This window comes from Palaemon carinicauda, chromosome 21, assembly GCF_036898095.1.
Source record: "Palaemon carinicauda isolate YSFRI2023 chromosome 21, ASM3689809v2, whole genome shotgun sequence".
Taxonomy (NCBI): Eukaryota; Metazoa; Arthropoda; class Malacostraca; order Decapoda; family Palaemonidae; genus Palaemon; species Palaemon carinicauda.
Window position 1 is genome coordinate 29,594,619 of NC_090745.1, and position 13,045 is coordinate 29,607,663.

Sequence of the window (13,045 nt, forward strand, 5' to 3'; positions counted from 1 at the left end):
CCCTGTCCAGCCCTGGTCCTCCCCGTACTGGCAGGCGTGCCCTTGCTCTGTTGTTTTCACCGCCTTTCTTGCGTCCCTCTCTCTCTCTCTCTCTCTCTCTCTCTCCATGAGAGGATTTTCATTTATTGTATCAGCTTCTTGCATGCCTTAACCTCAGTATTTTATTCCGTGTTGTGATCATTCGTTATGTTAGTGTCCCGCGATCTGGTCGGACAGGTTGGTACTCCTGTCCTTGCTCAGCCTCTCGCGATCGCCATATCCACCTACGGCTCTTGGCTCCTCCCACTCCCTGATCTCGAGTATGCCTCCCCATACGTCTTTTTCCCTCTGTGGCTCCTCCCACTACCTGAGCCTGAGTATGCAGACGCATACACCCCATCCCCCCTGGGGATACCTGCCGTCTCTTTGAGACCTGGAGTCAGCTGTTCGGGTTCTCGGCCGATCCCTCTCGTCCGTTTTCTCCGACCTCTCCCCCCCATCCCTCCCCGGGATACCGTTTGACTCCTTGCCTTAGCCTAGCCTCGATCTGTCTCACTTGCGAGTTCTTCACTTCATTCCGCCTCAGCCGGATTCCCGCCCTCTTCGATTGGCCATCGGGAGAGCGGGAGTTTTTGTTGTTTCTTTGGTTGTGAGCTCTCTGATCATACCCCATGGGAGTTATATTGTTATTGCTATTGTTTTATTGAGAGTTTATTACTTAAGGTTTCTTTTGTAGGGAGTCCGGCACCCCCCTACCCCGGTAGGCCCGGTGCTGGTCTCCCTCTTTCAGTTGTATCTCCGGAGCCAACAAAATCATGCTATTCTAACCTTATATTTTTACGTGTTCACTCTCTTTGCCTAAGGGATCTTATCTCCCTTACCCTTATCCAGAATGATCTTACCTGACACGGAATTCCCTTACGGTTTATTATTAAGTTAATCATTACTAAGGTTAATTCTAATTATACTTATAAGTTAACTTAATTAATCTCTTCTCCCGGCCCCACCGGGAGAACATTATATAGTATCCTAACGCTAATGTTCCTTATCGTTTACTTTGGTCCCGGCACACCCGGGATCCCGTAGGATACCGAATTACCTATTATACTTATGTATCCCTTTTATTACAGGCGGTTCGCTGTATGATGACAGCCTGTGCGGCCGTTCTTCAGCAGGCTTGTGGACATGACGTGTGTAGGTCACATGCCCACTGTTCGGTCCACGTCGGCGACTTAACTGTCTGGCATCCCGACAACTGTGTGGTCTGCTACGACCTCGTCTCCACCCTCACTTCGGACTCAGTAAGTGTTCCTACCGTTATTATACATTATAGTTTCTTAAACTAATTTCGGAATTTACCTGCTTTTCGGTTCGGAATTTACCTGCTTTTCGGTTATATTCTAATTTTAATTAATCAGAGACTCCGACAACGCATGCACTCGGTCTTTTCACCTTCTCGGTGTTCCCTACCTCTCCTTCCTTAGTAACGGTATCTTCTCTTTCAGAGTTCACAGTCCGAAAAGTCTACAGCCTTGGCCCGCCTCAAGGTATGGGTCGGCGGGTTCGCCCGCAACGTCAAATCCCGGCACCCCTACGTTCTCTCTGAGGAGATGTGCAACCTCCTTTACCCCAATGCCAAACATTCGGCGGCGGCCGCCATGAATTTGGACGTCGAACCCATGGCTTTGGATGAGCCAGACCCAGGTAGGCCTGTAAGTGAGGCAAGAGTGTCCCGATCTAAGATTCCTGTCCTTAGTCCGGCTTTCTCTACTTCATCTACTTCTTCTTTTCAGGGGTTCTCTGGACGTCACCCCACTGATACCAGCAACCCTTCTGTGTTGCCGAAAGTTAAGTCCGTCCGTAAACCTCTGACTAAGACCCACAGGTCTTCCGGTACGACGAAACATCCCAAGACCCCTAGGTCTTCGTCATCACGGGTTTCGTCTTCTAGGGTCCCTGAGGCCCCAGTCACACCTACTCCTCCCATCCCGGAGTCGAGAATGACACCCGGCTCGCAACCCATACAGCCGGCGGTAAGCGCCCCGGCGCCTTCTTTTGACGTGTCAGCTTTTTCCAACACCTTGGAACGCCTTGGAACCTTAGTTAAAACCCTCGTCTCTAAGGTTCAGAACCAAGAGTCCCTAGTTGAAGGTCTCATGCGCTCCGGTCTGCCCCAACAACAGCAGTATGCTATTCCGGACGCCTCGAAACTCCCGGAGTTTGTCAAGAACAACCCGTGGAAGTTAGCAATTCATGCACCCTTTAAGGATGGGATGTTGACCATCGAGGGTTTTTGCACCCGGCTGGTGGAAGATTTTGAGTTCTACCCGCCGGGTTTGCAGTTTCCTTTCCCTGGCTTCGCCCGCCTCACGGAGGAGGCTCTGGTCCGCCTAGACAAGGTCCCTAAGGAGACAGTCATTTACCAAAAGAACAGGCCCAATCCACTTGGGTTCGGACCCTTAATGAGCTGGAGTGTGTCAACACGATGCTCACTCCTTTTAAGAGTTCCTACACAATGTTTGTGGCAGACAAGCACACCCCTACGCCGTGTGTCACTAAGATCATGGCCCTTGCCATGCAGGCTGTCAATGAAGACAAGCCTTTACCGCAACTGCAGGGAAACAGACTTGACTTCCCTTGTTTTCCCGGGGGACCACGAGAGCTGGACTGGTGCCCTGGCGACATTCACTGTGGGTAAGCTGACCCCTGATTGCGCCTCTACTCAATTTAGTGAGAGACTCCCTAAGCTCCCGGAGTCCTTGATTCGCCTCGAGTACGAGGCTCGCTTGCACCTGAGTCGCTCGATTAACTCAGCAACCATGGCGGAATTGACTTCTTTCCTCTATGAAGAGGAACACCTCTTCAAGGTACTTACCAAGTCGTTGCTCCACACCTTGCTGTCGGATGCCTACGACTTCCTAGCAGCTAGGCGCCGCTGCCGCAAACATGTGTTAGCGGAGGCCACTATAAGGCACGAGCCTAACAGACTCATTAAGGCCCCAATCTGGGGTACGGACCTATTCCCAGAAGATCTGGTGAATAGCGTCCTCAGCGAGGCTGCTAGAGTGAATCAGAGCCTCAAGGTGCGTTGGGGTCTAGTCCCTGAACGCAAGTTCGAACCTGTCGCTTCCCAATCTCACGGCAGGAAGAGACTGAGGCCCATCCCCTCTTACCAAACCCAGCAGCCCCAGCAGATGGCTCAACCAGTCCCTTTAGCTCAGGGAAACCTCCCTTCCACCTCAAAAGCCCATCACCAACAACAATACGTGTTGGTCCCTCAAAGTCAACTAGCCCCCGTGACCTATGCTTCCCCAGACCTTTGAGACTCAGGGATCCTCTCGTGGATACCAACGTTCCAGAGGCTCTGGCGCAAGGGGCACCTTTCGTGCCAGAGGTGGAAGGATCGCCCCTCAAGGCCGAGGCCTCTGCGGAGGACGAGGAGGTAAATCCTCCGCGAATTATTGAAACACCACAGGTAGGGGGAAGACTTTACATTTTCCGGAAGAACTGGACTTTCAGCAGTTGGGCACTCAGTATAATTTCCAAAGGTCTGGGGTGGAGTTGGATAGTAGGGCCCCCTCCACCAGCCAGTTTTTACCAACACCCAACAAAAGAGTTAGCCTTGTTCGCAGACGATCTGCTTCGAAAGAACGCAATCTCAAAGGCACGTCATTTGAAATTTCAAGGTCGCTTATTCAGCGTGCCAAAGAGAGACTCGGACAAAAGAAGAGTAATCCTGGACCTATTCCATCTAAACTCTTACATTCAATGCGACAAGTTTCACATGCTAACCGTCTATCGGGTACGGACCTTACTTCCCCATGGGGCCGTCACCACCTCCATCGATCTTACTGATGCCTACTATCATGTTCCAATAGCAAGGCATTTTCGTCCGTACCTAGGCTTCAAGCTAGGCAAGCAAGCATACACCTTCAAAGTAATGCCATTCGGACTGAATATAGCACCCAGAATATTCACCAAACTGGGAGAGACGGTAATACAAGAACTAAGAACCCAAGGAATTCAGGTAGTAGCGTACCTGGACGACTGGCTCGTTTGGTCGAACAACGTCGAGAACTGCCTGACGGCAACAAACAAGGTCTTATCATTCCTTCAACACTTGGGGTTCCGGATCAACTTCGCGAAATCTCGCCTAGTTCCGAAGTCGACGTTCCAATGGCTAGGGTTACAATGGGACCTAAACTCCCACACCCTACGCCTTCCATCGGCCAAAAGAAAAGAGATAGCAAGAAACACTAAACGTTTCCTCAAGGACAAATTGACGTCCAGAAGGAACCAAGAGAGGATTCTGGGTGCCCTCCAGTTTGCCTCAGTGACAGACATATTACTGAAGGCCAGACTAAAAGACATAAATCGGATTTGGCGTTCCAGGGCGAAAAAGAAATATCGAGACAGAAGAGCTCGTCTCCCTCCGATCCTGAAGAAAAGACTCCAACCATGGACATTGGCGAAGAATCTGTCAAAATCCGTCCCCTTGCAATATCCACCTCCAAAGCTGGTCATTCACACGGATGCCTCCCTAACAGGCTGGGGGGGATACTCCCAGTTCAAGAAGACCCAAGGTCTTTGGTCACCAATGTTTCGCCAGCTTCACATAAACGTCTTAGAAGCCATGGCAGTGTTCCTTACTCTGAAACGGTTGTCCCCAGCCAGAAATCAACACATCAGATCCGTTCTAGACAGCGAAGTCGTAGTTCGCTGCTTAAACAGAGGAGGCTCAAAATCGGGACATAAATCATGTGATATTAGCCATTTTCTCCTTGGCAACGTCCAACAAGTGGCATCTTCCAGATGTCCATCTGGCGGGAGTAAGCAATGTAGTGACGGACACACTGTCCAGAACGACTCTGCTAGAGTCGGAATGGTCCCTGGACCTCAAGTCCTTCAAGTGGATTCTATCCCAGGTCCCGGGCCTTCAGTCCAATCACAAACTAGAGTGCTACGTAGCTCCCAACCTGGACCCCTTAGCCTACGCCACAAACGCAATTTTACTGGATTGGAACATTTGGGAGAAAATCTATCTATTCCCTCCAATCAACCTATTGATGAAAGTATTGGACAAGCTCAGATCTTTCAAGGGGAAAGTGGCTCTAGTAGCCCCCAACTGGCCCAAGAGCAATTGGTTCCCTCTTCTGGTGGAACTGGGTCTCCGGCCCGGGCGGATCCCCAATCCAATACTAACACAGACAGTACAAACTTGCACTGTGTTCGCTTCCTCAAACGCTCTGAGTGCCCTAACTTTATGGACTTTATGAAATTCGCGGCCCAAAGAGGCGCAGATATTGACCCTTAAAATACTTTATTTTTAGAATCAGATAAGAGAGAGTCCACCCTTCGTCAATATGACTCGGCTGTCAAGAAACTCGCCAAGTTCTTAAAGGACTCAAAGGTTGAGAGAATGACTATGAACCTCACAGTAACCTTCTTTAGGACTCTATTTGAATCGGGCCTAGCAGCTAGTACTATTACTACCATTAAATTGGCCTTGAAAAAGATTTTTCAGATTGGATTCAATATTGACCTTACGGATTCATACCTCTTTTCCATTCCTAAAGCTTGTGCCCGATTGAAACCATCAACTCGTCCTACCGCAGTTTCCTGGTTTCTGAATGATGTTCTTAAATTAGCTTCTGACACTCCTAATGAATCATGTGCCTATATCCCATTATTACGGAAAACTTTATTCCTAATGAGCTTAGCCTTTGGTGCTAGAATTTCGGAGCTTTCAGCCTTGTCTAGAAATCCAGGCCACCTTGATTTTCTCCCGTCAGGTGAAGTTCTACTCTCTCCTGACAAAACATTCCTAGCAAAGAATGAGGACCCCCAAAACAGATGGTCCCCCTGGAAGATTGTTCCCCTTCCACGGGATGCATCCTTATGTCCAGTTACAACTTTGAAAGCCTACCTAAATAGAACTTGCACTAAGTCCTCGGGGCCCTTATTCATTAGAGAGAACGGAGGAACCATCACCCTTAAAGGGATTAGACAACAGATTCTGTATTTCATCAAACAGGCTAACCCAGAATCATTCCCTCATGTCCATGATATTCGAGCTGTAGCTACTTCTATTAATTATTTCCATCATATGAAATTTGACAAACGCCACTATTTAAAACCTTTGGAAGCCCTAAAATTTGCTACAGTGGCAGCAGGAAGTGTGGTTCCTCCCGATCATCATGAATCCTAATCACATGTCTTGTTTCCCTCTTTTTCTCTTCCCCCTACCTGCCTCACTTATGGTCCCTACAGTGGTTTGATTTATCTTTTGGATCGCACCCTTCAGTTGCATCCTTATGTACAGTCCTTATCATTTATGTATATATTTTTGCCCATGTTCACTTATAGTCATTCGAGATTGTTATTTTTATCCTTACAGTAATCCTTAATCCTGGTATTCTCTTTGTTGAGACCTTATTTTGATGCTCATGTTTTTCTCCTATATCCTAGGATTATACATTTAGTTTGCATCCCATGTTTTACTTATATTGCTTTTTTGTTACGTAAGGAGGTCTCTTTTTCTCGAATACCATGTACTTAGATTTACATATATTAAATCATGTTTTTGATATGTTTGACTTTAATTTTTCTTTTTGATTCAATATTTTGGTTCCAAGTTTGGGGCCATTTCTCTGGTACTATTTCACTGGGCAGCACAGGTCAGAGCCCAGAAAAGGGATTTTGACAAAGGAAAAATCTATTTCTGGGCGAGAGACCTGTGCCGCCCAGTGAACCCACCCTCTGCTCACCCTCCCTGTTGGACCCAAACTTGGGTGCTATGAGGAGTGACGTCATTGGCGTGGGTAGGATTGTGGGTAGCGACGGTCTGTGGTGGACTTGGGATGGCTCCTCTTGATTTGGGGGATATTGACGAGGAGATATCTAATTGGTACGAGACCTCTGCATGTGATTTTCACGCCCGTATTACTTATACCGACACCTATCAGGTGAGCGAGCTGGGTTCACACCTAGCATTCCTATGCAATTTTTTCTCTGGTATTATTTAGCAGTTATATACCTTAGAAATGATGCTAAAGGAGCATTTCACTGGGCGGCACAGGTCTCTCGCCCAGAAATAGATTTTTCCTTCGTCAAAATCCCTTTTTTTTGCTTGTTTAGATGAATACAGCATTTCATTTCAGAACCTCTCACTATGATGTCCTTTCCTCAGCCACATTTTCTTTAGTCAAGTTATTTAAAATTTATTTTCTCACACTGTGTCCAGTTATCATTACAAACAATACTTCCTTTCACATAATGTTCTAACATTTTTTCTTGAGCTTGTAACCATCTTACCTAAAGAATATAGAGCTATATACAATATTCTACTGATTTCCCAGAAATGAATCAACGGTCATCTTACCTGTTAATCCAGCTAGCCCAAGGAAAGGGAATTTAGGAGGGAAGAAAGATCCTAGTTGGGTCCCCTTGCCCAGTATAAATCAAGGGGTGGTGCCCAGTACTCCGGTCTGTTGAACTGTTACTTAGGTGTTTGGGTATTCCACCGTTGTATGTTTGTTGTGTAGTGAACGTCGGGTTGTGGTCATCATTCGGATACTAGGCAGTTTGGGTGCTACCTTTGGCCACAGTCCGCAAACCACTACAACGTCTTTGGCTCAAAAATTGAGGATCCCTCTAGAGTGGAGTTCCTGAGCCTAGTTATCTTGTCATTCCAGACCTGCTGATGGAATCTCTCAAGACACCACATCTCGACGTTTCAGGATGGTGTTCACCCATAAGTTCGAGACTTGATGGGCAAGAAACTCGATGGTGCGGGTGCCTCTGAGAGAAGGAAAGTTTCCAGAGCTTTCCTGGTACGTAGCTTGGAAAAATCCTCGGTCCGTACCAGGATTCCCTGGGTTCCCAACCAAAGATCAAGTCACGAAGTAACCTGTATACTTCGTGACCTTTTTCTGGTTGAGGATCTCAGCTGCCGAGAAAGAGACCCGACTGCTGGAGAGCCTCTCAAGAGAGACCCCATTGGTGAGCTCTTTCAGAGTGGTGGAGTGGAAGAACTGGACAAGGCTCATCCAAGACCTCAAAGTATCTCCTCTGCTGGACACGAGGAGGTGGGAGGAGCTAGGCAGTAGAGCCAAAAGGTTGAGAGGAGGAGAGATCGGAGAGCTGTTGGGTAATCTTTGGCCGGAAACTCTAAATTTAGAGACCAGGGGAAGGCTGCACTGGTCTCTGAGGGCTTCTGAGTGCCAAAGACACTATCTAAGACCGGGTCGTTAAACCTATTGAATACCCTGATAAGAGTCAGGACGTGACAGAAGGCATGTTCTGACTCTTTCTGCTCCCCCTTTGAAGTGAGACTACCAGGGAGGTCTTCTTCTGCCACTCCAGCGAGCTCCTCTCAGGGGTGGGGGGGGGTTATGAACATCCCTAGAGTGACTGGTGGTTTCTGCAGACCTAGAGGTCCTTGACGAGGACTTTGGGAGAGTCTTGGAGTCCTTTGATTCCTTCCAGGGAAGGAGATAGGACTCTAGCATCTAAGGCTGGTTGGAGTTATCCTTCCTGACTTCTGCGAGGAGAACCTTCCTTCAAAGTGGGAGGGAGGAAATCCGTCCCTCGCGTGACTCCCTCAGCAGAGGTGAGGCCGGAGTGTCCAGAGGGAGTGTCCGGAAGGACAGGCCTCTAAGGCCTAACAGGATTCAGTTTCACCCTAGGTGATACCTCATACAAAACTCCTCTTTTCTTCTTAAGGGGAGAAGTAGCCGAGGCTCCTTCCAGGAGTTCTACTGGTGCCGTCGGATGTTACAAGTTCACCAAAGAGCAAGATGAAAAAGCAAGCTGGAAGGCTTGCACAATTGCTCGAACCATGGTTGCTTGCTGATGGTGACACTGTCAGAAAGCCCTTCTGAAGAGAAAGGGACCAAAGGTTCCCTGGGAGGAGTCTCAACCGATGGTTGATGGGGTGGGTCCGCCTTCGAAGATTGTATCTTTTGTATCTTGAACCCTTCTGTGGAGCCCTTTCCCTCTTTCCTCGGCGGTCGTACTGTAATGCTTTTGCGGGGAGGGGAACAGGGAAACTGACCTGTCAAAATACCTACCTTCCTGTTCCTTTTGACGGCAAGATTTCTATGAAGTTGGAGAAACTTGTTCCACTGTAGAGTGCTTACGCGCAGGAGAGCACTGGTGCGCAGTAAAGCGCTGGTATGTTGGATACACTGGCGAGCCAGGGAATGCTGATGCACACGAGAGCACTGGCGAGCAGAAGAGCGCAGCAGAGCGCTGGAGCGCAGCAGAGCGCACCAGAGCGCTGGAGCGCACCAGAGCGCACCAGAGCGCACCAGAGCCCTGGAGCGCAGCAGAGCGCACCAGAGCGCTGGAGCGCAGCAGAGCGCACCAGAGCGCTGGAGCGCAGCAGAGCGCACCAGAGCGCTGGAGCGCACCAGAGCACTGGAGCGCAGCAGAGCGCACCAGAGCATAAGAGTGCACCAAAGCGCTGGAGCGCAGGTGCGTTGGCAAGTATTGGTGTGCTGGTGAGTGTTAGAGTGCTGGCGAGCTGGCAAACACTGGCAAGGAGCGAACGTGTTGGCAATCAGGTGATTGCGGGTCCATTGGAGAGTGCTGATGCGCTGGAGAGCGTTGACATGCTGGTGGGCGCTGACGAGTTGTTGGCGAGCGCTGGTACACCGATGGGCACTGGTGCGTCGGAGATGGTCTAGAACACTGTGTAGGGCAGCTTGAGAGCAGGAGCGAGTGAGGTTTGAACACATCACCACAGGCAGGCGTGGAACGGGAGTCAATAATGGAGAAGGCAGGTCAGTCAATAATGGAAAAGGCAAGTCAAAAGGTCAGCGAAAAGCAATGATCGACGTGATGAAAGGTCAGGAGCATGGATGTGCCCTTTGGAAGGGCGAACATCCTCCGAAGGGGATCGCACACAATCCACAGAAGAGTCCAAGGGCGAAGTCTGAGGACTAGTGGCAGCGTCCTCAGGAGAAGGTCCAGGAGAGAGCTAAGGTCGAGGGCCAGAAGACAACGGAAGAGTAGGCTCCTCTGCAGGGTAAGGCTGCGAAGACGAGGCTGAAGAGCCGAAGAGGCGCCTTTTCACTGATGGTGAAGGGACACCTCCAAGGCAAAGCGGAGGGCGAGGTCTGCGAAATCTTTCACGCCCTCTGGGGGCTGGTGGATCAGCAAGCTGACCTTTGGAAGCAGCAGTCCTCTGCAGAGGAATCTCTATGAGTGAACTCCTCCCCCGAGGAGAAACACTCGCAGGAGAGACACGAAAGACTTTGCTTCCCCCTCAAAGGATGAACAGGAACGGGGGAAACTCAGTCGGCAGCAACAGCTGAAGAGTCTGATGGGGCAGGGTGGTCGGCAGCAGCAGCAGAAGACAACTCGGACACCCCTACATCGACACAAGAAAGAGGATCCACCTCCAAAGTTGATGAAGGCTGCACACTAGCATCACGGATGATGAGCTGCAGAAAGGAGTCCTTGGAGGACGGACCCAGAAGCCCAAGGACGACCACACCTGAATAAAAAGAGAAAGACAAAGCCTCACCCAGGGGGAGAGGTGGGGCCGCTTCGTTAAGGGAGTCAACACCATCTCTCGACGACCGGGGTTGACCATCAATTAAAGAGCCTATGTTACTACTCGACCGTCTCTCAGAAGAGGCCGAATGAGCAGGAGCTTCGGAGGAAGGTCGGGAGGCAGAAGCAGCAGCTTTGGGTTTTCCCCCCTTCAAAGAAACCTTCGAAGAAGAAATATCCCGCTTTGACTTCTTCTTCCGCCTGTGCCCAAACCTTTTCCACTGGGAGGCAGACCACTCCCGACACTCACTACATTTATTTTCGCTATCACACCGTTGACCTCTGCAGGCGGGACAAAGGGTGTGACAATCGGTGTCCACGGCCGACATGAAGGTATCGCAGGGGCGCCTTCAAATCCAGGGCAGGTACGCATGGTCGGCAGAAGTCAACACAAATACACACTAATAAAGAGAAAACACAAACACACACTAATAAAGAGAAAACACAAACACACACTAATAAAGAGAACACACAAACACACACTAATAAAGAGAAAACACAAACACACACTAATAAAGAAAAAACACAAACACACACTAATAAAGAGAAAACACAAACAAAAAGCATGAAAGGCAATCCAAAAATAACTTGGCGAGGATGAAGAATGGCAACGACTGTTCCCCATCTGAGCCAAAAGCAAAGTGAGCTAAATCACAGGTGTGTGAGAGGGAGAGGTAGCAAGCTAACGCCCCTACCTCCACTAACTAGCGGAATGGGTAGTCGACCCTTGCTAAATTTTAATGGCTCGTTCCTTCGGCGAATCCCTAATAAATAGCATAGGTTTGTATTCCAGTTACGGAACAGGATTCACTCATTCGGGAGAGAATTAGATCCTATAGCTGCAAAGAATCACTACCTTAATTTCAAATGTAATCTTTATTTTCAATAGCTGTCAACACAAGATTATCCAAGAGTTACTGACTTATGAAAAGAAGTGGGTTCAGACAGCAGGAAATAAATTAGACTGGTTTGCACAAGTGATGAGAATATGCAAGTGGCAAAAACCTGGGAATGTCAAGATGATCATGTTAATAGATTATAAATGAAGACTAAGTGGAAATCTAGCAAAAATAGCAGCAGGCAAATAGATGCAAAAAATAAATATGAAAATTCTGTAAATGGAACATTAAGATTGCAAAACTTATTTTGGATTCCCCCACTCATTTTAATTTCTCATGCAACTTTACCTTCAATAGCCATATCAACATTAATATAAGCAACTGTACGAGCTGCTAGTTGTTTGCCAAACTGTTCTGTCCACTCCATGGATGCAACTAGCCCATACTCTTCTGCCCCCCAAGCGCAGAATACAAGTGACCTTCTCGGACGCCAACCTATTGAACAGTCATAAGAAAATTACTTGAGAAATCACATGTAGGCTACGGGATGAGAAATTCTTAAGAGAAACTCCACAATAGAGGATTAAGTTGTCTATTAAAAACATTCCACCTATGATGTGGAACTTTTCAGCTTCCAACATAGTAAATCAAAATTTCAAGACAGTCTTTAGCTAATATACATGTGCAAACATGACAAATTCGAAGATAATTTGTATTTTTCCTAACCATACAAACCTTAGCTATTTACAAAGGGTTACCTTTTAGCGTAGCTGAAATGGCGAGCCATTAGAATTTAACGAGGGTGTATTACCCCCGCGCTAGTTAGCGGGGGGGTAGGGGAGTGGTAGCTAGCTACCCCTCCTCCCCCTCACACACAGGTGAATACTCACTTTCACTTAGAGGTAGGACTTGTCTTGGGGGACAGGGCTGGCGGGCAAATATGTGTAAATAGCTAAGGTTTGTATGGTTAGGAAAAATACAAATTATCTTCGAATTTGTCATTTGTTCCGTAACCGGAATACAAACCACGCTATTTACAAAGGGTGACTTACCCCTTAGGAGGGGTGGAAAGTCCCCAGCCATACTGGCTTTGGCTTTACTCGGGGACTCAGAATCCGAGTGAGTCGCACTCGAGAAAAGGAGTCCCTGCACCTCACAAGTTCCTTGCTCCGCAAGGAACCATGTGGCCTACGTAAGCTTGTGTGTGAAGGAAGAAGTGTGACCCGTCCTAGGCAGTTGACCTGGAGTTCCAGAAGGAACTCTGGGTTAGGACGTTCCCAATACCACCTCGTCAGGGTATGGGGGACGCGACAGTATTGACTCAATACTCGGAACACAAGGAAGCATGGTTTACCTGCAGAGGTTCGAGGTCAGCTAAGCAGAGACCAGGATGCTGCTTCCCCGTAGAGGGGATGATGAAGAAAGAAGTAAGGGCCAGACATACTTCTTTCGTTCATGCAGACTAAAACCTGATAACAATGCCCTCAACCTTCTGCTACCTGTCCAAAAAGGAGCCTGAGGTTAGACCAGCTGTTGTGTAGCCACCACAGAGCGATAGAAAACGTATCGAGACTCCCGTGGGTCACGCCCTGCAGGAAGCGGGCTGCGAAGGTCATTAGACACTTCCAGACTCCAGCTTGTAGCACCTGCGTCACAGAGTAGTATTA

General features: G+C 48.5%; 1 protein-coding gene across 1 annotated transcript in view; it reads right to left on the reverse strand.

Annotated features, from left to right (window-relative positions):
* LOC137614810 (putative N-acetylated-alpha-linked acidic dipeptidase) overlaps nt 1-13,045 on the reverse strand; it is a 154,387-nt gene that overhangs the window by 105,069 nt on the left and 36,273 nt on the right. Inside the window, exon 9 of the mRNA XM_068344474.1 lies at nt 11,727-11,873. Within this exon, the coding sequence (XP_068200575.1) occupies nt 11,727-11,873 (147 nt within the window). The remainder of the gene's footprint in view (nt 1-11,726; nt 11,874-13,045) is intronic.